Source organism: Nyctereutes procyonoides, unplaced genomic scaffold, assembly GCF_905146905.1.
Source record: "Nyctereutes procyonoides isolate TBG_1078 unplaced genomic scaffold, NYPRO_anot_genome, whole genome shotgun sequence".
NCBI classification, from domain to species: domain Eukaryota; kingdom Metazoa; phylum Chordata; class Mammalia; order Carnivora; family Canidae; genus Nyctereutes; species Nyctereutes procyonoides.
In genome coordinates this window covers 119,913,991-119,935,999 of record NW_026575125.1, presented here as the reverse complement: position 1 = coordinate 119,935,999, position 22,009 = coordinate 119,913,991, and the positions used below count along the sequence as shown (strand labels likewise).

Below are 22,009 nucleotides of genomic sequence, written 5' to 3'. Positions count from 1 at the left end.
CCCCAGCCTCGCTCAGGACCCCCGCCCATGCATGGGGGGGCACCTCCTGCCAGCCCCATTCCTCCTCTTCCCATGTCTGGGACATCACTGTGAGGGTTCCCCCTTTCTTTTTTTTTTAATTTTTTATTTTATTTATGATAGTCACACAGAGAGAGAGAGCAGAACACAGGCAGAGGGAGAAGCAGGCTCCATGCACCGGGAGCCCGACGTGGGATTCGATCCCGGGTCTCCAGGATTGTGCCCTGGGCCGAAGGCAGGCGCCAAACCCCTGCGCCACCCAGGGATCCCCCCTTTCATCTAGTCCATGTTCTCAACGAAGATTCCAGAGCCCTCACTCAGTTCCATGCCAGGGAACGGGCCCCAGAATGAATGGGGCAACTCAGAACCAAGGAAAGAAAAAGAAGCTATGGTCTAGCCCTGTGTTCCAAATTGGACATAAAGTCCCCTAGATTTTTAATCAAACTATATTTTTTGTTTTGCTAGTTTTACATCTGTGATAAAAGACCCAACAGAAATACTTAAAAACAAGTAGACTTTATTAAGTAAAAAGTACAACCTTCTCCCAGCAGGAAGTAATTTCATCCTTTGAAAGTAAAAGCGTTAAAAGAGAGTCTGGAATAGTTTCCTAGCTTCTGTCACAAACACAAGTAGGCAGATGGACTCAGGTGCGTGAGGCTGTCCACGCAGGCTCTGAAGGGGCACAAAGGGCCGCTAAAGCCGGGGGGGGGGGCTGGACAGAGCTGACGGGATGGCGGCCTGTAACAGGGACACACATGGGGGGGGGCAGAGATGGCTCTGACACCAGAAAAGACCACTGTCCTCATAGGACACGGGACAAAAGATTGATCCCCCAAGTGACCAACAGGATTCAGTTCTTTTCCTTGCTCCACATCCGGTCACTGGGCCACGTGTGGAGACTTTTAAAATGAGTTGGGGGGGGTGCAAAGCAGGAGAGGGCTAGATGTCACGACAGCCACCGGGCGCCGCCCGCAGACGTTCCTGGGCCGCCCTGGATCTGAGGGAGGGGACTCCCAGCTCTCCCGAGAAGCGCAGCGGGTGGCATCGAGCCTGCCTCCTGCACCCACATCCTTAGAACAGGACAGGGTGGGGGGAGCACGCCGGGTCTCGTCCCCGAGTTCTCAGGGAGCAGCTGCGAAGCGCCGAACTCTCCGAGCTTCCTGGGACCTGCGTTCCATTCCCTCAAGAACAAAAGTGTTACGTTTTCTCAGTAAGGCTTTAATGTCTCCTCCCGACCGGGCACCGTGCCTGCGCTGGCGTCCACTACTCCGAAACCACCTCCGCTTTTATTTTCTTCTTCTTCTTCTTCTTCCTGGCGCTGTCACTGTCCTGGGAGAGAGAGGGCAGCCTCAGTGCGTCCGTTACCAACCCAATCGTCTCGACTTCCAAAGGCCCCATAAAGCCGCCTCGGGACCGGTGAGGATATTCGGACCTTCTCAGGGAGGCCCCAATGTCCCCTCTTACAGACATTCCGCAAGAGACGCCACTCAGACGCGCCCCGCCATCAACAGTCTGCAGCACGAGCGGCTGCCAGGAAATGCTGCCCCCTGCCCCTTCCGGCTAAGCAAGCGCGGGCCTCCCGACCACGTCCACACGTACCCCATCTGTGGGCTCGCTCACGCCCTCCGCGGCAGCTTTGGCCTTCTTCTCCTTCTTCTTTTTCTTCTCCTTCTTGAGCAGCTGTGGAGACAGCTCATCGCTCTCACTGTCTCGCTTCCGCTAGGGTGCAGTCAAGTGATCAAATGTGAGATCGTGGGCAAAGTGGGGAAGAAACGTCCAGTAAGAATGTGGGAAGCGCCAGAGAACTTCCCGACTCAACCTAAGACGATCGTTTCCTCATTACGACCCCCAAGAGAGCCTTCATCTGCAGAGGATTCAAACAACAACCTCCGCCCCAAAGACCGGGAAGCCACGGGCCCAGCAGGAGCACCAGAGCAACAGGGCCGGGGGCCCCAGGGGGCAGCCAGCAGCACCTCCCGGCTCGCTCCCTGCACCCATGCTGTACTCTCAAGCCGCGGGTCCCCAACCCGGAGAAGTCGAGGTACTACTGCCTACTGTCCTCGAACTTCCCAACACCAATCCCGTGCTGCCTAGAGGTGGTCAGCCTCAGGTCATTCTGCCCCCCGAGCTTCGCACAGTGGATTTCCACACAGCTGTACCACCATCTGACCCAGGGTGGGGCCAGGAGCCCATGGACCCCTCTGCGCTCCAGCACTGCTGCCTCAACTGAGGTGGGAGCCGAGGCCAGTGTGAGCTGAGCCCGCAGCGCTCCCGGCAGCCACAACAGGGAACGCCCCCTGGAGCCCGCTCAGCACCAACGGGCACCCCGACGCCTGGCACAGCATGGTCTCCGCTGTGCAGGGGCGGGGAGCGGGCTGCGTGGGGCCACAACACGGGCCTGGCATGCAATCATGCTCAGGACCAGCGGACACCCCCCCTCCACCGGGCACAGGGCGCAGCGCTCACAGCATGCCACCTACCTTTGGGGCTTTCACCACTTCGGCAACCACTTTGGGGGACTTTACTACCTCGGTGACTTCCTGTGCGGCTGTTCCTGCCTTGGCTACCACCTCTTTCTTTGCAGAGTCGCTACAAGAGAGGCAGGAGGTCAGACGCACAGGGCGGCTTTCCGGGGAGGCCCTGCCGCATCCTCCAGCAGCGCTATCCGGCAAGTCTACGGCCATCGTCAAAATACTGACGACAGACACAAGAGCTCACCACACACTTGCTGTGGCAGATGCACTCCCTCTAGAGTCCCTCGAGCCAGACTAGAAAAGGGGAACTGTCTGCTGCGCAGGCCCCAAGGCCTCGTGAGCACCACGCAGATCCCCGGAGTCCCCGCGACAGCAGCTCTGCGCCGGCCCAACCCCGCCCCGCCGCCGCCCGTCCTCACCTGTAGCTGGGGAACTACTACTGCATCCAGGCAGCGAGGGGCCGTCTCCACCCGCCTGGGGCTCTGAAGCACCCTGTGCTCACCTGTAGTCCACATACTCCTGCATCCAGGTGGCAGGTGTGCTATCTGTGGGCTTGCCGTGCTTATCCAGAAGGCCCTGCTTGATCATCAGCCTCTTCTGACTTGCCTGGGAGACAGTTGGGGTTTCGACATCAGAACAGTGTAACGCGAAAAGCAGGTACTAGGATCGCTCAAATAAGGCTCCTCTCCCTCATGGGTTCCCAGCTGGGCCTCACCCCTCTCTGCAAAGCACTCAGAACTCTCTCCAACAGGAGCAATCAAGGGACTTGCCCAACGTCACAAAGCCTACTGTACCAGTGACAGCCTCTGAAATGTCATTTGGTGGCACCGCCTCTCACCCCATTCTTCCACGACAGGGCCTCTGCACATAACTATCCCAGTTTCCCCAGACTCTCCCCTCCCTTCTTCACCTCATCAACACATACCATTACATCCTTTATGCTGGCATGGAGCCAACAAAAATCCCTTACCCAGACCCGACTCCCCACCCCCACCCCCGCCCCCAATCAAGTCAAACCCTTCATTTTGGACTCCCAAGGTGCCAGGAACCGCTCTACACTCTTTGATAGGACTTCAACTTGCCTGAAATTCACCATTAGCCATGCAATTAGTGATGCCCATCTGCTTTCCCCCATTAGAGTAAAATCTCTAAGGTCTGAGATGTTCCCTTTTCTACTCACCATCACTCCCCAGAGCCCAGTACAAGGCAAGGTTGTGGTGGTAGAGACAGAGCAGAGAACTACCCAAGTGAGTATTCAACAACACAAAAATGAAAAGGTAACTCAGAGCAGGGCACACGCCCAGTCCCACTTACCTTTGGACCTAAACCCCACTTTCGAGGATAAGTGTCTCTCTCCATGATTACCCTCTTAATCTTGGCTACGATACCATGGTCACAGGTAGAGATCACTGCTGTGGTCATTAATGCAATGGCTGCAGGTGTTGGAAAGAGATGAAGAATGACTTGGAGGGGAGAAACTTGGAATGTGATGAGCCCTGATTCTACTATTTTATATGAATCTTAAAACCCCATTTAAGGGGCACCTGGGTGGCTCAGCTGGTTAAGTGTCCAATTCTTCATTTTGGCTCCGGTCATGATCCCAGGGTTGTGATATCAAGCCCTGTGTCGAGCTCTATGTGCAGTGTACTGTCTGCTTGAGAGTCTCTCCCTCCTGACCCTGCTTGCACGCTCTCTCTCAAAATAAATGAAAACTCTAAAATAAATAATATAAAAAACCTCTAAAAAAAGTCATTCATTTATTTATAAAAGATTTTATTTATTTATTCATGAGACATAGAAACCCAGGCAGAGGGAGGCAGGCTCCACACAGGGAGCCCGACGTGGGACTCGATCCCGGGACTCCAGGATCACACCCTGGGCTGAAGGTGGCGCTAAACCACTGGGTCACCAGGGCTGCCCTAAAAAAATCATTTAATACTTGAAGCTCTACTGCCTTGAGGTTTCCTTTGCTGAAGATGTTCATATGGAAAAAAAACTGTGAGACCATATTAAAAATATCAGTCTAAAATATTTTTACACTAATTGCATAAAAATCAATGCTTTCTAGGTCCTCAGGAGACCTCTTAATAATAAGTAAAGCAGAGCTGTTCACCTAATGTGCCTAATTTGCACACGAAAGCTTGTCATCGGATCCCCTTCTCAGTTGCAAGCAGGGCTCTATGCAGCAGTCAGAGAGCAGAGCACCGTGAAGATACCCTCACCAGGCTGGGGGCTCAGGCCACACATGGGCAACGGAACACTGGAAGCGTTAAGGGACAATCTAACAGCAGCTAAACATTTTTTTTTAAGTTTATTTATTTATTTATTTATTTATTTATTTATTTATTTATTATTTATTTATTTATTTATTTATGATAGTCACAGAGAGAGAGAGAGAGGCAGAGACACAGGCAGAGGGAGAAGCAGGCTCCATGCACCGGGAGCCTGTTGTGGGATTCGATCCCGGGTCTCCAGGATCGCGCCCTGGGCCAAAGGCAGGCGCCAAACCGCTGCGCCACCCAGGGATCCTGCAGCTAAACATTCACAAGGTAACTGGTACAGGCTGACAAACGGCCTCCACTCTTCACCTCAATTACCATAGATACTTATTCCCCTCATTGAGGATCTTCCCCCTCATCGCTGGAGCCAGGCTGCTAAGACGTGGCCTCTAATAGCAGCCAGTGGGACGAGGGAAGAGCCGTCCACCTCCTCCTCATCTGGGTCTCTGCTGCGGTCCTTTGCTTTGACCGCCCTCACCCGCCCCAGACAGCCTGCGGAGCCAGGGCTCAGGGGCCTGATCTTAGCGAGCCTGGCTGTGATGTGCAGAAGACACTGGGCAACGTCCCCTCTTACCCATGCAGATTGCTTCCCCTTTGGTGGTGATGACGACGATCTCCTCATTGACCTCGATGCCATCCTCATATCGGAGAACGCCCGGGAGCATGATCTTTGCCCCATAGCAGATTGCGTTCACCTGCAGGGACAGCATCACATGTCAAAGTCCTAGCCGCTGCACTAACCCTCCATCCCTACCCTCGCTGGTGCAAAGGAGAACGTTGGTGTGGACCTGAGAGTGCAGCCTCGGCCTACAGGATGGGGCTGATGGCACTGATAGCCATTGGCTGCAATCTGGCATATGAAGCAACCATCCATTATGAGCTAGGCACCTCAGACACACTTACTCAGAAATTAAGTCATTAAAGGGGAGTTTAAATTCCTGCCCCTCATTCATCCGTGGGACTTAACAGTATTTTCATCTTCTACCAAAACCCAGACTGACTTTAATTATTCTTCTCTTTTTTATCATTAAGGAGGAAAATCATAACAGAACTAAGAGACCTTTTTGCTTTTTGGGGAGACCTGGCCTGTAACAGGCTCCCAAAGTACCTAGCAAGCAAGATTACCAAGGCCTGCTGAACCAATTACACGCAAGTGAAGGCCACCTCTCCCTGAGAGCTCAAGGTCTTGTGCCATCTTGTCTTCATCCACCTAGATCTCTTTTGCTGACCACATTCCACCCCCCACTTTAATTCATCCAGAGGACACCAGTCTGACCCCAGCATAAGGAGGCCCCAGCATTTACACTGTTTCACACAATTACGTTTGTTCAATTATAATGGCATAGTTTAGTACACCTCTGTAGTTTTTCTTTTAGTGTCTTACTACAAAGCAAAACATATAAAAAGTACATCAAACACCCTCAACTTAGCTATTTTCTCCCTGCCATAATTAATCACGAGATTAAAAGAACTACTTGCAGGGCACCTAGCTGACTCAGTACAGTATGTGATTCTTGATTTTGGAGTTGTGAGTTCAAGCCCCATGCTGGGTACACATACAGGTTATTTAAAATCTTTTTTTTTGATTATTTAAAATCTTAAAAAAAAAGATAAGTACTCTCAAGGTTATGTAGTAAACACACTAAAAAAATATCTTGAGGGATCCCTGGGTGGCGCAGCGATTTAGCGCCTGCCTTTGGCCCAGGGCGCAATCCTGGAGACCCGGGATCGAATCCCACACATCGGGCTCCCAGTGCATGGAGCCTGCTTCTTCCTCTGCCTATGTCTCTGCCTCTCTCTCTCTCTCTCTGTGTGACTATCATAAATAAATAAAAATTCAAAAAAATATATCTTGGTAATTTCAGTGACGGTTAAGTTTTATAGCCTCAAACTAAGATTTTTTTTTTCAAACTAAGATTTTTTAAAGAGAAAAAAACTTCCTAGTGAAATTCCTAAGGACATAGCTTACCATATCTCTGAAATGCCCATCTTAACTTTTTTAATCCCAAGCAAAAAATTCTTTTCTAGGAACACCTGCGTGGCTCAGTTGGTTTAGCATCTGCCTTTGGCTCAGGTCATGATCTCAGGGTCCTGGGATTGAGTCCCCCACAGCAGGCCCCCTGCGCTTAGTGGGGAATCTGCTTCTCCCTCTCCCCTCTCCACTGCTAATGCTCCCTCTCTCCAATCAATAAATACTATCTTTCTAAGAACATCTTTTCTGGCAACAGTGCAAATACATCAAGGATTCTTAGGCACACACAGAACTACCAGCTTACAACAGAAAGGCAGATTTTATGTACCACTGATACTTTAGGAAAACCCAAAAGTAAATATTTAAACAATCTGCCTAATTTTGATATGGAAGTACGTTTACCATTAAATTTCCCAGTTTAATCTAGTATATTTGGTTTTGATTTAGTAAAAACAAGTTAATCATAAATGCTTATTAAAAAGACAAAACAAAAAAATTAAAATAAAAAAAATAAAATAAAAAGACAAAACATTCCAGAGTCCAATCTAGAAAGCCAGAAAAAAATAAACCTAAAAGAAAATAGGTTCACGTCATCTTTCATCTCTACATAGAATGAGGTTTTCAGAATACAGACTGTATCTCATCTTTGTGGAATCTCATTATGTCCAAAGCCCACTTATAACCCAGAACTTACTGCACTGTCTTTCATAACCAGCCTTTTATGAGAAGTCAACAGCTTTTCCAAAGGGTAAACAACTCGCCGCAGGTAACTCTCATCCTTGTGGTTGTCATACAGCCACTGGGCATCAAGCACGTCGTGCATTGTCACCATGTGGTCCTGAAAAGCAGCCATATGACAATTATTCAGTGTCACTGTATCTGAAATAGTTCAACAGACCCCCAAACTTCCAAAACCTGAATTTTAGTCCCAAACTCTAGTCTTCAGTCTCTTCTACACATCTGTAATCGCTGATATACTGAAGCCTAAGTAGGCATTTCTGTAGGCTGAGAGGTAGGAAATGAATAGAGTAATGCGTTCTATCCAACCACCTCTCACGGCCTGGGCTTCAATGTTCCAAAGTCTAATTAACAGAACAGGGAAGCTGCCCTGAACTGAACTCAACACTTTGGAAATGGTCTTTTCCAGGATAGGAAGCAGAAATTCCACCAAGGACGGGAAAATACGAAGTACCAGCTCTAAAACTTCTAGTCCCATAATGGTGTACCTTTTCACTCATGACTCCAGAACGAACCCTCCGAAGTTCTTGCATCTGACCGCCAACTCCCAGTAACAAGCCAAGGTGCACACACAGCGTCCGAATGTAGGTACCAGCCTCACAACTCACCCAAAAGATTCCTAAGACACACACACAAAGTAGCACATTGTCCAAAGTAAACACATCACTGTGAGAAACCCAGAGTTCTTCTGAGTCAGTAGAACTAAACACAACAGAACCAGACTCCGGCTACACCATATACTAAGGGCAACTACTCTTGACAAGAGAATGTAGTTCTCAAGAACTCACTTCTGTCCACACGTGGTCAACGTCAATTCAGCTGCCCAGAGACCTAATGACTCACCTAATCTTCTTTCAGGATCATACTCGATCATCTTGCTCTCATATATGGTCCGCACGCGGAGTTGCCTCTTTACCGCAGCAATAAGTGGGGGTCGCTGGAATAAGGCACCTGTCAGAGTTTCTAGGGCCTGGGAGTAAGCACAAAGCAAAGACTCAATGCATGGACTCTCCAATAGGAGCAAATGGGCTATTGCGGCAGTCTAAGTACACAAATGGAAAATCAAAAGTTTCTTCCAATCGTTTAAGACCTAAAATGCTCTTTCCATTTTTGCTTCTCTCTTCAATGACACAGGGATGACTCCGTGCTTATCAGAGCCCTTTCCTCAGAGGGGACAGGGCTGAAGTGCCCTTGCAAATCTGCAGTACCTGCCCTGGCTGGCGTGAGCAGCCCACTGAAAAGGGCACAAGACAGGTCAGCCAGGAAAACCGACCTCTGGAGAGACAGCTAGGGGCTCAGATACCCAAGTTGCCAAGAGGTACCCTCCCTGTAATCACAAACTTACCCTAGAAAGTTGAGTCCCCCCTTCAATAGCATTGTGTAGCCGGACAATTCCCACATACTCTTTGCCTAAAAAATGACAGAAGAGTAGTCAGGTGTGGCCACTGAGTTTTCTGTAGTTTTATATGCTCATATTCCCATTTTGTGCAGCAAGAAAAACATGCAATTTGATAACTTCTTTGTGTAAAATTTCCCCCGAGACAAATTTCATGGTTTGGACATGGAAAGGAAAGATACTTTCTCTCATTGGGAGTTCAACTTCCAATGTGCTGACAGGGACAGCTGGAATACCCAATGTAGAGACTGCTTCGGAAAAAACTTTGCAAGGTCATGTAGGAGAGCTTCCTCTGATGAAAATGAGGGAAGGGCACTTAAGGCAGGAGCAGCAGCAAAGACCCAGAGGAGCTTAGAGCGGTAAGCCTAGAGCTGGACCCACACAGCCCTGCCTCCGTGCTAGAACAGATCTAGTCAACTTGATGTGCACCATGTCCAGTACCAGGAACTCCAAGAAAGGCAGATGCACTAGGATCTGGCAAGGGACAGAAGGTACAGAGTATCCCGGCTCAGGATTTTTAACTGATGAAGAGACCATTATCAAGGGCCAAAAGGCAGAAGAAAAAGAAATGTAGAAAGCCTTTCGATATCAAAAGCTGCCTCTTTCTTTATCCCCTCCTTCCACATACCTGCACTCTGTTGAGATTTCACCAATCGAGTGGCTCGTTCTATGCACACGATTAAACAGCCAGTCACCTTGGGATCCAGAGTACCACTGTGCCCCGTCTTCTCCACCCGAAGTATTCGGCGGATCCAGGCTACCACCTCATGGGAAGAGGGGTTGGAGGGCTTGTCAAGATTAATAAAACCTGTCCTAAAATGGAAAAGAAACCACTGTGCCATCATTTCTGTCCCTCTAATGAAAACTAAATCTGACAATTCAAAAAATTAAAAAAGTTCACCACGGGTACAGGTTATGTATTTACGGCAATTCTAGGTCATTCTAAGATGCCACTACCTCCTTGAACTGATGTGAAAAAAAAGGTCATTTTTTCAAGTACACTGTATGACCAAAGTGGGGTTCAACTCACGAACCCAAGATCATGAGCCCCACATTCTACCAACTGAGCCAGCCAGGTGCCCCTGAAACAGTCTTTTTGAAAAGAAAAGGAGTGTGAACAGTACATGGTCCCAACACACTTACCTGATATAGTCCCCAATCTCCCTCTTCAGAGGATTTGAACCACAAGGAAGAGGTGTATAGTGCGTTGTCCTTACATTTAGCTTATCAAAATTCTGGAAAATAAAAATACAACACAAAAGAAACTTAACAGGCCATTAACATATGTAAAACAAGAGACAGCACCACTATCAACCATGATGTGGTTAACCCGCAAGTTCATAAACTTGGGATTCTGCTCCTGCATTTTCATTATCTAGGGTGACAGACCATTAAGGCTCCTTATACACAGGAAAAACTACCTATAGGAACCGAATTCAAATTTGATCACTCCTCTAGAAAGACTTCTTGGGGTACTAAGTAAGAGTGGCAACGACATTTGTCAAACACAACCAGTTCGTTCCTGCTCCAGCCGCTCCCATCTCTGCTTTGCCCAGGTCTAAAAGAGCTCCCCTCAATTGAAGCTCATCTTTCACGTTGACCAGTTTAGTTTCATCATGGTGCTTAGCACAAATAGCAATGGTTTTTTAACTGTCATCTCCCAACCCTAGATGTTTAAGTTCCATGTCAGTAGGGACCCTGGCATACCCAATTTTCTAGCATATCCTGAGGACCTACGATAGAAAAACAGCTATGAATGGAAGAGCCATCTGGCCAAACAGAAACTCAACTGCGTGGAATTACATCAGCAAATCTCATTCATTCACCTCGTACGTACGTATCAGTTTATTATAACACTTTGTTAGGACCAGTTACATGGTAGACTCTATGTAACACGTTTCATGGATTACTACCCACAGTCCTCACCTGCCTTCTTAAGAGAAGAAAACCATAAGCAGACAGCCTCCGAGTTTAAATGACTGTTTGAACGTAACACACTGCCTGACTCCAGTTGGTCTGGCTTCAAAGCCCATAGCCTGAAGCACTAAAGCAGTTCTGAACCAAGTGTGACACACAAACTGGTACAAGCCTGTAACGTGGAGTCAAATACAGAAACCAAGAACTAGTCACTTATCAACTTTGACGGCAGTAGGACACTGGTAAGATTTGATACTGCATTCCACTACAGCACTGTGTGCACTGGAAATGAAAAAAAACCTGGTCCTTCATGTGAGACGCCGTGAGAAATACTGCTTTAGACTGTATCATCTGGCACTTCCTGAAAGATGCTAGTGCTAATTACTCTTAATGAACTGCGGAATACTTAAATAACTTAAAAGTCAGGCACTGATCAGACATATAATCTCAACCACATACCTTGAGCAACAGGGGCCATTGAGATGTGTCCAACTGAGCCACTTTGGATTCAGGTTTGATAAGAAATTCCTCAGCATGTTGTATCTCCTTAAACAGGACAGAAACACAATGTCAGACTTGTCCCCTGATTTTGAATAATTCTGTTACTACCCTGTTAGTCTAAGCCTCTTAAATAAAATAGCCGGTAATCTCCATGCCTCCTCACTGGGACCTCCCAAGTGAAAAAGAACTGAACCAGGATCTCAGAAGGGTAAGTGAAGTGCCCCCAAGATGGGGACATGTAGGGGCATCTGGGTGGCAGCTCCGTTAAGCGTGTGACCCTTGATTTGGGCTGAGGTCATGATCTCAGGGTGCTGAGATGGAGTCCTGTGTCTGGTGCTACGCTGTGTCTGAGATTCTCTCCCTCTCTCCTTTTGCCCATCCTTGTGCTCATGAGCACTCTCTGTTTTCAGAAATAAAATTTTACAGAAAGAAGATGGGAACAGTAACTTAGAAAGAGGGATAGTGGGTCTGTGGGTGTCATAAGAAAAAATTTCAGGGAGAGCAGCTGGTGTGCGCAACACCATTTAGGAAACTGCCCTGGACAAGAGAGATTTAGGAGGCTGGCGTTGTGTTGTCCCTACACAACCACTACCCGACTCTGACTCATTCATCAGAGACTTTTAAAAACAGTTGCTACGTACGTGCTCCCTCCCTAACCTTTCCGTTTAGTCCAAAGTAAAACATATTCCCACTCACCGCTACATCTTCTTCTGGTAAGGACTTCCGCTCCTTTTTCTTCTTATGTTTCTTCGGCAAAATTAATACTACAAGAGACAAGAGGTTTGGGAGTTTTCCCCGAAAATAAGGACAATGAAGCCTAAAATAGAGGATGGAAGAGGAACAAGCGGAAAATGGACGTGGGGCCCACGATGGCTGGGGCCCACGAGGTGTGTACGGCCGAGCGCGTGGGCGCAAGGCTCCGCAGCCAACCGGCAGCAGTCGCACATGTCGACTCCCAGTACGGTTCACCACGTGGCCGTGCTTAAACCTGCCGCCCAAGTGCTCGCCCCACGGGCCAGAAAGTTCCTAAGCGGCCACTCAAGGGTCCCCTCCGCTGCGTGCGGCCCACAGAACTTTCTTGCCACCTGGAGCTGGGCGCAAGCCGGGGCCCCTCGACCCTCTGCTTCCCCGCCCGCTCCTCCGGCCTTTCTGCGTGGCGCTGGCCGAAGCGCCCGGACAGGCGGCGGGACACGTCCTGCCAGGTCTCCCGTCGCGGGGGGCCGCCGGCTCGGCCCACGCCGGTGACGGGGTCCGGGCCTTGGGGAGACAGTGCCATCGGCGGGAGGCTCGGGCCTCGCGCAGCCACGCCACTGGGAGGACCCCCCCAGCCCTCCGCCGTCGCCCGGCGAGCCGTCTCCAGAGGCGAGGCCAGCCCGGAGGCCGCGGCTGCCACGGGGGCGGCCTGGCGGAAGGCAGCGCCCGCCTCGGCCCCGACGCCGTCGCCCTCGCAGCCCACCCGGCCACCCACACCGCGCGACCGCTACCTTCCGCGTCCGCCATGTTGCCCCGCACAGCGCGAGCCGCGTGCGCCAGCAGCGAGTGAGCGCGCGGACTCCCGCCGCCGTCAGGCCGCGCCGCCTGGACCCGCCCACCTGTGCGACGCCCGCTGCGTAGTGCGCCGCGGCCCGGGGGGCGGGGCCGGGCTCCGGGAGCCGAGCCCCAGGCGCGCGGGCCGCCCGCGGAACCTCATTGGCTGCTGTGGCCCCCCTGCGGGCGGTGTTCGCGCGTGCGCCTGGGGACCCGCCCGGCCGGGACGCGCATGCGCAGGCGGCCCCTGGCCTGTGGGCGTGGCCCGGGCCGTGGGTCCCTGACCCCCGCCGGGGCCGCGGCGGACGGGTGACAGCGGCTGCCGGCGTCCCCTCGCCGACCCCTTTACGTTGGCGGCGCGTCGGCTGAGTGGACACGCGGACGCTGAGGCACAGAGACGTGGAAAGCCCTTTGCTGCCTGCAGCCCGCGCAGCTAGGGCGCTGCTGGCCAATGGAGGGACAGTGCGAGCCGCTCGGGCGCTTTTAAAGCCTCCAGCGGCCGCACGACCAAAAAAAGAAAAAAGGTGAAACTCATTTAATAACGAATTCTGTTTAACCTGGTGATCCGAAATGATATCATTTCAACATATCAGAGACACACTTTATGAAAGAAATATTTGAGTGGCGTCCGGGGGGCTCCGCGGTTGAGCATCTGCCTTCGGCCCAGACCGTGACCCCGGGGTCCCAGGTTCGAGTCCCACGTCGGGCTCCCTGCGTGCAGCCCGCTTCTCCCTCTGCCCGGGTCTCTGCCTCTCCATATCTCTCATGAATGAATAAGGAAAATCTTAAAAAAATGTTTAGACATCTTTTTCGCACTTAGGCTCCCCAGTGTGTGTTTTCCACCTGAAGCCGTTCGGGCTGCAGGACGCGGCTGCACGTCGCTGGCTCCACAGTCACGGCCGCTGAGAGGCTGCGCGGATCCGACAGCAGGAAGCAGCGCCTCCGGCCGAGCGTCTCCCCTTCCTCTGCCCACTCTCCGGTCTGTGCCGCGGCGCTTCGCAGTCTGACCCGGGTGCGCTCCTGATCTCTGTGCAACTTACTGCAATTGGAAGTGAGCCCTTTGGCCATTCTCTTTCGAATGAGTTGCTGCTTTTCTTCCGTTTCTCCTCTACCGTAAGACTGGAAACTGCACTTTTATTTTACTGTGCCTTAAAAAACAGCTGATTGCTTTTCCCTCACTGCTCATTCTCTCTAGAATTTATTTAGGTGCATCCCACGGCGATCATAATCATGACACAAATTGACTTTTTATAGATGACCAAACTGCCCAGGATCAAGCGATCCACGAGTGGGTTACTACTTCTCCCCTTACCTTACAGTGCTTCATTGGTAAATATGTCACTGAGTAACTTTGAGATGTTCATGGATGGTTCTCCTGTGGGTTTCATCTTTCTCCAATGTTCGTCATCCAATCTGGTAGCAAAACCTCCCAGCTATGCATTTTTTTCCCAACTATTCTTTTAAAACAGGTCCAGAATCTCATGCTTTTTACCGCCCTCACTGCTGTCACCACAGTCCAAGCCACAATTGTATTTCTCCAATGGCCTCTTACAGGTCCCCCTGCTTCTACTGTTCCCAAGTACAGTGTCTTCTCAACAGAACAGCTGACAAGTGCCTTTTAACTACAAGTCAGGCCATGTCCCTCCTCTGCTCAAAGCCTAATGACCTCCCAAATGTAGTGAGATGAAGTGACCCTCCCAAAGGTATATTCTAACCCCAGGACCCTGTGAATGTGACCTTATTTGGAAAATAGGTCTTTGTAGGTATGATTAGGTTAAAAATCTCAAAATGGGATCATCCTGGATTACTCAGCTGGATCCCAAATCCAATGATGAGTGTTCTTAGAACAGAAGGGAGGGCAGCACGGGTGGCTCAGCAGTTTAGCACCACCTTCAGCCCAGGGCATGATCCTGGAGACCTGGGACCTAGTCCCACATTGGGCTCCCTGCATGGAGCCTGCTTCTCCCTCTGCCTGTGTCTCTGCCTCTCTCTCTCTCTCTCTCTGTGTGTGTGTGTGTGTGTCTCCTGAATAAATAAAATATTTAAAATAAAATAAAATAAAATCTTTAAAAAAAGAAGAGAAGAGAAAACACAAGCAAAACAGAAATCCATGTGAATATGTGGGCAGACATTGCAGTGATTTCAGACTTCAAACCTCCAGAACCATAAGAGAATGAATTTCTATTGTTTAAACCTGTCCAGTTTCAGATGCCTGGGCGGCTCCCAGGTTGACCATCTGCCTTCAGCCCGGGACATGATCCTGGGGTCCGAAGATCAAGTCTTGCATCGGGCTCCCTGCAGGGAGCTTGCTTCTCCCTCTGCCTGTGCCTCTGCCTCTCTCTCTATGTCTCTCATGAATAAATACATAAAATATTCATAAAAAATAAAGCTGTCCAGTCTGAGGCAATTTGTGATGGCAGCCCTAGGAAACCAAAACACCATCTCCCTAAGAGTAAAAGCCAAAGTGTCTATGACAACGGCGACCCGTTCTCTCTCTGAGCCCATCTCCTTCCACTCATGCCCTTACCCACTCCTGGCACACTGCCTCTTGACTGTTCAGTACTACGCCAGGCACACTCCCCCTTCTCGGGTCTTTTGCACCTGCTCTTCTTTCTGCCTTAAATGAGCCTTTTTTTACTGTCTCTTCTCACTGGAATGTTAGCCTGATGAAGCCAGGAAGTGTTTGTCTATTTTGTTCACTGCTATACATCCAGCTGCTGCAAGATGCTCTATAAGTATTTTGGTTTAATGAATCTGTGTCTTCTGAACCCAGAAACCCCATAGACATTCCCTTATCAGCAGAAGCAGCTCCTCCTCCCCTGTCTGGTGAGGCTGAGCCTGTTTTTTTTTTGTTGTTGTTGTTGTTGTTTTTTGTTTTTTAGATCTTCTAATGAAATCACCTGGTCAGTTACCGAGCAAGAGAATGCCAATTCTTCTTGTGCCCTAACCCCTCACATCCCTCATTCTCTCCAATCCCAAGACTTGGGTAGGTAGGAATGTTGCAATGACTTGTCATGTGCAACCTACTGGCTCAACCCTTAACTACATCCCCTGAGAGAGCTCAAAGGGCATTCCTTTCACCCAAACATTGAGACACACTTTGCTGAAGATTCTGGAAAACTAGAAAATGCAGTGAGAGGTGTTTCCATGGAAGCAAGGATCCTGGCGCAGCAGAGGCCAAGTGGTGACACTGTGTCTCATACAACAAGATGGGTATCGTGATAGGCAGCAGGACTGGCAGCTGGAACCAGAATGGTTTATCCCTAAGGATCTTTGGTGGTGCCTAACTGGTCATGACATCCTATTAATAATAGGCCACCTCTAATAGACCACGATCTGTATGACCCCAACAACAAAACCTCTAGGTCTGGTGAACGGCAGTCTGCCTTGAATTGCCACAAGGGAAAAATCACGGCCCCTCATCTCATCCCCAGACCCAGCCAGCCCACAAGCTCACAGCCCTCAAGTGAAAAATGAGGCGGGGTACACATAACACCAGTGTATACCGCAAACCTTCATCCTTCTTTCCCTGGGGACACAGAATGCCACTGTGGCCGACTGGTCAGAAATGGAGACCAATCTGTGTCCCTTTCACTGTGGTCCTCCCGTGGCTTTTCCCCCAGTTCCTGACTGCAGAATTGGAATAAACACAATCAGCATCAGCAGCTGGAAAAATTCCCACAGGGGCTTTTTGCCTCAAGGGCTGGGGACAATTATGGAGAGAAAAGTCAAAAGGGAGCCCCTGGGGGACGCCTGTGTGGCTGAGTTGCTGCAGTGTCTCCCTTTGGCTCAGGTTATGATCCCAGGGTCTTGGGATCAAGTCCTGCATCAGGGTCCTTGCTCAGCAGGGAGCCTGGTTCTCCTTCTCCCTCTGCCCGCCGCTCCCCCTGCTTGTGCTCTCTCTCTGTCTCTCTCTGTGAAATAAACAAATATAAAATCTTCTTTTTTAAAGGAAGCCCATGGAACTGTCCTTTCAATTCTCTGGCATATTATTGTAATTAGGTCCCCCGGGACTGACTTGATCATGTCACTGTCTCCCAAGACATCTTGCTGGTGCAGTACATTAATGTTATCGTGCCGACTGGACCTGAGCAAATATTTCCTCACAGGGTGACAGATGAGCCCCATGAAAATGCAGGGACCCATGAGGTTTCTGGGCATCCAGTGGACTGAGGCATATTGAAAAAGATCCCCAAAGAGAAAATCAAGCTGCTGTACCTGGTCCACTGCCACTAGGAGAGAAGCACAGTGCGTGCTTGGCCTCTTTCTGGAGGTGGCATCCCCCATTAGGGTGCCACACAGAGCCTTTCCTAAGTCTTTTTTTTTTTTAAGATTTTATTTATTTGTTCATGAGAGACATAGAGAGAGAGGCAGAGACACAGGCAAGGGGACCTCAGGTCCTGCCCTGAGATGAAGGCAGACACTCAGCTACTGAGCCACCCAGGTGTCCCCTTTTCCAAGTCTTTTTCTTTTTTTTTAAAGATTTTATTTATTTACTCATGAGAAACAGAGAGACAGAGACACAGGCGGAGGGAGAAGAAGCAGGCTCCACGCAGGGAGCCTGACGTGGGACTCGATCCCAGGGCTCCAGGATCAGGCCCTGGGCTGAAGGCAGCGCTAAACCACTGAGCCACCCGGGCTGCCCCCCTTTTCCAAGTCTTAATAAGAATCGTAAAAAAAAAAAAAAAAGAAGAAGAAGAAGAATTGTAGCCCAGGCCTCTAGAATTTGGGATAAAAGTAAAGCTAGGGCTGGCCGGGTGGCTGGTTAGCTCAGTTGGGTAGGATGTGACCTAACAACACCAACGTCTTAGGTTTGATTCCCCAGACAGGCCAAGAAAGGTAGTAGTTCTTACGTTTAATAAAGATACATTTAAAAAGAAAGACAAAAAAATTAAAAAAAATAAAAAGAAAGACTAGGGTGGCCCAGCGGTTTAGCACCGCCTTCAGCCCAGGATGTGATCCTGGAGCCCTGGGATCGAGCCCCACATTGGGCTCCCTGCATGGGGCCTGCTCCTCCCTCTGCGTCTCTCTCTCTCTCTCTCTCTTTCTGTGTGTGTCTCCCATGAATAAATAAAATCTTGAAAAAAAAAGAAAGACTAGAGCTAGGACCTACACACCCCCGTTTGCTGGGAGACAGAGCTCTTGACTTTCTTCAGTCCTTGGTTGAAACGGACTGACTGCGTGATGTCAGGACCTGAGCCGCAGGTCCCAGACTGGGCATGGTGTGACCGAGCAAGCCGCACGGTCAGGCGTGAGCCCCAGCGCTTTGCTATCACGCATAATGGTGCAGCTGCTGGGGAAAACAGTCTGGCAGTTCCTCAAAAGGTTAAGCACGGGGTTGCCGTATGACTCAGCGATTCCGCTCCTATGTGTATCTACCCAGGAGACTTGAAAACAGATGTTTAAACAGATGCTTGTGCATGTACATTCACAGCAGCATTATTCACAACAGCCTAAAGGTGGAAACGACCCGAATGTCCATCTACGGCGACAGGATCGACGAGACGTAGTCCGTCCACACAGTGGAATACTACTCAGTCATAAAAAGGGGTGGAGTAGGGGTCTCTGCTGCCGCCGGATGGACCCTTGCAACATCATGCTAGGCTCAGCCGGTGGACTGGGCGACTCTTGACCTCAGGGTTGTGAGTTCAAGCCCCACAATGGGGGTGGAGATGACTTAAAATCTTTAGGGACGCCCGGGGGGTTCAGCGGTTGAGTATCTGCCTTGGGCCCATGGCGTGATCCTGGGGTCGTGGGATCGAGTCCTACGTCGGGCTCCCTGCAGGGAGCCTGCTCTTCCCTCTGCCTGTGTCTCTGCCTCTCTCTGTGTCTCTTATGAATAAATAAATAAAATCTTTGAAAAAAAATCTTTAGGGGCGACTGGGTGGCTCAGTCGGTGAAGCCTTTGCCTTCAGCTCAGGTCATGTTCCCGGGGTCCGGGGATCCGAGCCCCGTGTCGGGCTCTCTGCTCAGCTCAGCAGGGAGTCTGCTTCTCCCTCTCTCTCTATGGTCTCTCTCTCCCTCTCTCTCCCTCTCTCTCTCTCTCTCTCTCTCTGTTTCATTCTTCTCTTTCTCTTGAGTAAATAAATGTTTAAAAAAGTCAAATAAAAGGGCAGCCCCGGTGGCTCAGCGGTTCAGCGCCGCCTGCGGCCCAGAGCGTGATCCCGTAGACTCCGGGATCGAGTCCCACGTCGGGCGCCCTGCATGGAGCCTGCTCCTCCCTCTGCCTGTGTCTCTGCCTCTCTCTCTCTCTCTCTGTGTCTCTGTGTCTCTGCTTCTCTCTCTGTGTGTGTCTCTGCCTCTCTCTCTGTGTCTCTCATGAATAAATAAAATCTTTAAAAAAAAGTCAAATAAAATCCTTAAAAAGAAAGAAGAAAACCTCATGCTAAAGGAAGTAAGTACAGAGAGACAAACATTATATGATCCCACTCCGGCGAAATCTCCAGGTAACCAGCAGCACGGGAGTGAGGAGGCTTCCAGAAGATCGTAGCCTCCAGCCATCTGATGGCCCCCAGCCATTGAGTCATCTCAGCTGAGGCCCCAGACATTAAGGAGCAGAGGCAAGACATTCTACTGTGTTTGGTCGGAATTCCTCAGCATAATCTGTCAGTTGAATAACAAACCATCCGAGAACTTAAACTCCTTAAACATGTTGTCATGCTGACAGATGACAATTAGGGTGAGAATACAGCTGCAAGGCCAGCTCGACATCCTGGGCTTGGACCGCCCTACAGCGGCAGCCTCGGGGTGTCGGGCTCCGGACTTGGTGGCTCCGGCTCCCAAAGCAGGCCTCGCGCTCGATAAGGCGGAAAACTGCTCGAATAACCTTTTGTAACTGGGCCCTGGAAGTCCCAGAAGATCATTGCTGCTGTGTTGTAGGATCCAGCAGTCACAGCTTCCCCAGGTTTGAGCAGAGGAGCCATCCACCCCCCAGGACCACGAGGAGGGTGGCGACGAATTCTGGAGCCCTGGCTTAAAACTGCCACCTCCAAAAAAAAAAAAAAAAAAAAAGGCAGCCGGGGTGGCTCAGCGGTTTAGAGCCATCTTCAGTCCAGGTCGAGATCCTGGAGACCCGGGATCGAGTCCCACGTCGGGCTCCCTGCGTGGAGCCTGCTTCTCCCTATGCCTCTGTCTCTCTCTGCATCTCTCTCTGTCTCTCATGGATAAATAAATAAAATCTTTAAAAAATAATAAAAATAAATAAAACTGCCACCTTCCTAAGCCAAACAGTGAGTTATAAGTGCGGATGTGATGGGAACTCCCTTCCCTGCACTCCTCAAGCCTTGGAACAGATTTCTGCCGCTGTCCCCTAAGTATGTGATATTTCTTTTGACTTGCACTTTGGTAGAAAGGCGAAGCCCCTGAGCTGCCCACTTGGGCCTTTCTGCCACCATGGGTCGGGAATCAATGGACGGATTCTGCTGATTTTTAACAATTTTAGCCATTCTGATAGGTTATGTGGTTCCCCCCATCGTGGTTTTCCTAGGCATTGCCCTAATGGCTAATGATACTGAACATCTTTCCATGTGCTCGTTTGTCACCATCTGTTTGTCCTCCTCAATGAATTGTCTCTTCATATGTGTTATCAATTTCCTGATTGAATTATTCGTGATTTGGGTTTTTTGGACTATTGAGTTTTGAAAGCTCTTGATTTTTTTTTTAAGATTTTATTTATTTATTCATTAGTGAGAAACACACACACACACACACACAGAGGCAGAGACACAGGCAGAGGGAGAAGCAGGCTCCTGCAGGGAACCTGACGCGGGACTCGATCTCGGGTTACTAGGATCACAATCCGGGCCGAAGGCAGCACCAAACCGCTGGGCCACAGGGGTTGCCCTGCTCTCACTATTCTTATTAGCCATAATGTTGAAACTTCTAGAAGCAAAAGGCACAGAGATGTAGAAGGCAGAAATTAGACTGTATCAATTTGTGGGTAACACAATTGTCTTCATAGAAACATCCCAAGATAGCTACAGAAAATAACACCAATGATTAATAATAACTGTGTTTTACAAGTTCGCAGTATACAAGATCAACACACAAATCTCTTTATATGATTTTGAGGCTTTTTATATAGTAGCTGCAGTAGTCAAGACTGCATGGTATTGATGGGGGAATAGACACATAGATACAGGGAATGAAATGGTGAGCCCAGGGGCACCTGGGTGGCTCAGTCAGTTAAGTGTCTGACTTTCGGGTTTTTTTTTTTTTTAAGATTTTATTTATTTATTCATGAGAGACAGAGAGAGAGACAGAGACACAGGCAGAGGGAGAAGCAGGCTCCATGCAGGGAGCCCGACGTGGGACTCGATCCCCGGACTCCAGGATTGCGCCCTGGGCCAAAGGCGGTGCTAAACCGCTGAGCCACCCAGGGATCCCCCTGACTCTCGGTTTGGGATCAGGTCATGGTCCCAGGGTCTCCATGAGCCCCGTGCCTGGCTCCCTGCTAGGTGGGGAATCTGCTTCTCCCTCTCCCTCCATCCCTACCACTACTTGGGTATGCATGTGTGAGTGCACACACACTCTCTCAAATAAATAAAATCTTAAAAAGAGAGAGAGAGAGAGAGAGAGAGAGAGAGAGAGAGAGAAGAGGAAGCCCAGAAACAGATACACATAAGTCTGCCCAACTGGATTTTTTTAGAAGATTTTGTTTATTGATTCATGAGAGACACACAGAGGCGGAGCCAATAGGCAGAGGGAGAAGCAGGCTCCTTGTGGGGGGCCCAACGTGGGACTCAATCTCGGGTTTCCGGGGACCACAACCTGAGCCAAAGGCAGATGCTCAACCGCTGAGCCACCCAGGTGCCTGAGAGCAGATATTCTTGCCTTGTTTCCAATCTTAAGAGAAAACTGGCCAGTTTTTATTTATAATTCTTAAAGATTTTTATTTATTCCCTTGAGACACAGCCAGAGAGCAGAAGCAGGGGGAGCAGCAGAGGAAGGAGAGTGAGTAGGAGCCCAGCCTGATATGGGGCCCCATCCAGGACCCCGGGATCATGACCGGAGCTGAAGGCAGACGCCTCACCGCCTAACTGACCGAGCCACCCAGTGCCCAAAAGTGTCTGGTTTTTAAGCATCACATAGGTCAGGCCTACGTCTTCTGTGCACGTTGTTGAACAAGTTGCAGAAGCTCCTCTGACACTCCTTTTTTTAAAATTTATTTATTTATGATAGTCACAGA

General features: G+C 49.9%; 1 protein-coding gene and 2 non-coding genes across 3 annotated transcripts; all 3 read right to left on the bottom strand.

The window, feature by feature from the left end:
- Positions 1-518: 518 nt before the first annotated feature.
- On the bottom strand, positions 519-12,876 carry DKC1 (dyskerin pseudouridine synthase 1). The gene is made up of 15 exons (XM_055338948.1): positions 12,780-12,876; positions 11,992-12,059; positions 11,254-11,340; positions 10,021-10,112; positions 9,506-9,690; positions 8,827-8,891; positions 8,325-8,451; positions 7,970-8,100; positions 7,438-7,581; positions 5,346-5,466; positions 3,807-3,925; positions 2,995-3,098; positions 2,499-2,607; positions 1,618-1,737; positions 519-1,347 (listed from the first exon to the last, which is right to left on the bottom strand). Exons 1-15 carry the CDS (start codon positions 12,793-12,795, stop codon positions 1,282-1,284), a joined length of 1,554 nt encoding a protein of 517 aa, XP_055194923.1. The 5' UTR covers positions 12,796-12,876; the 3' UTR covers positions 519-1,281.
- On the bottom strand, positions 2,678-2,810 carry LOC129518991 (small nucleolar RNA SNORA56). Its single transcript, XR_008666311.1, has one exon. It is a non-coding gene; the product is annotated as a small nucleolar RNA SNORA56 (small nucleolar RNA).
- On the bottom strand, positions 7,740-7,876 carry LOC129518989 (small nucleolar RNA SNORA36 family). Its single transcript, XR_008666310.1, has one exon. It is a non-coding gene; the product is annotated as a small nucleolar RNA SNORA36 family (small nucleolar RNA).
- Positions 12,877-22,009: the final 9,133 nt, after the last annotated feature.

What these genes read in the sequence shown, in the direction of transcription:
- DKC1 (XM_055338948.1), bottom strand. An exon ending in GAGATTGGGGACTATATCAG is followed by an intron (nt 9,691 to 10,020) that starts GTAAGTGTGTTG and finishes TTTCCATTTTAG; the next exon opens with GACAGGTTTTATTAATCTTG. An exon ending in TGAGCGAGCCCACAGATGGG is followed by an intron (nt 1,348 to 1,617) that starts GTACGTGTGGAC and finishes TCTCTCTCCCAG; the next exon opens with GACAGTGACAGCGCCAGGAA.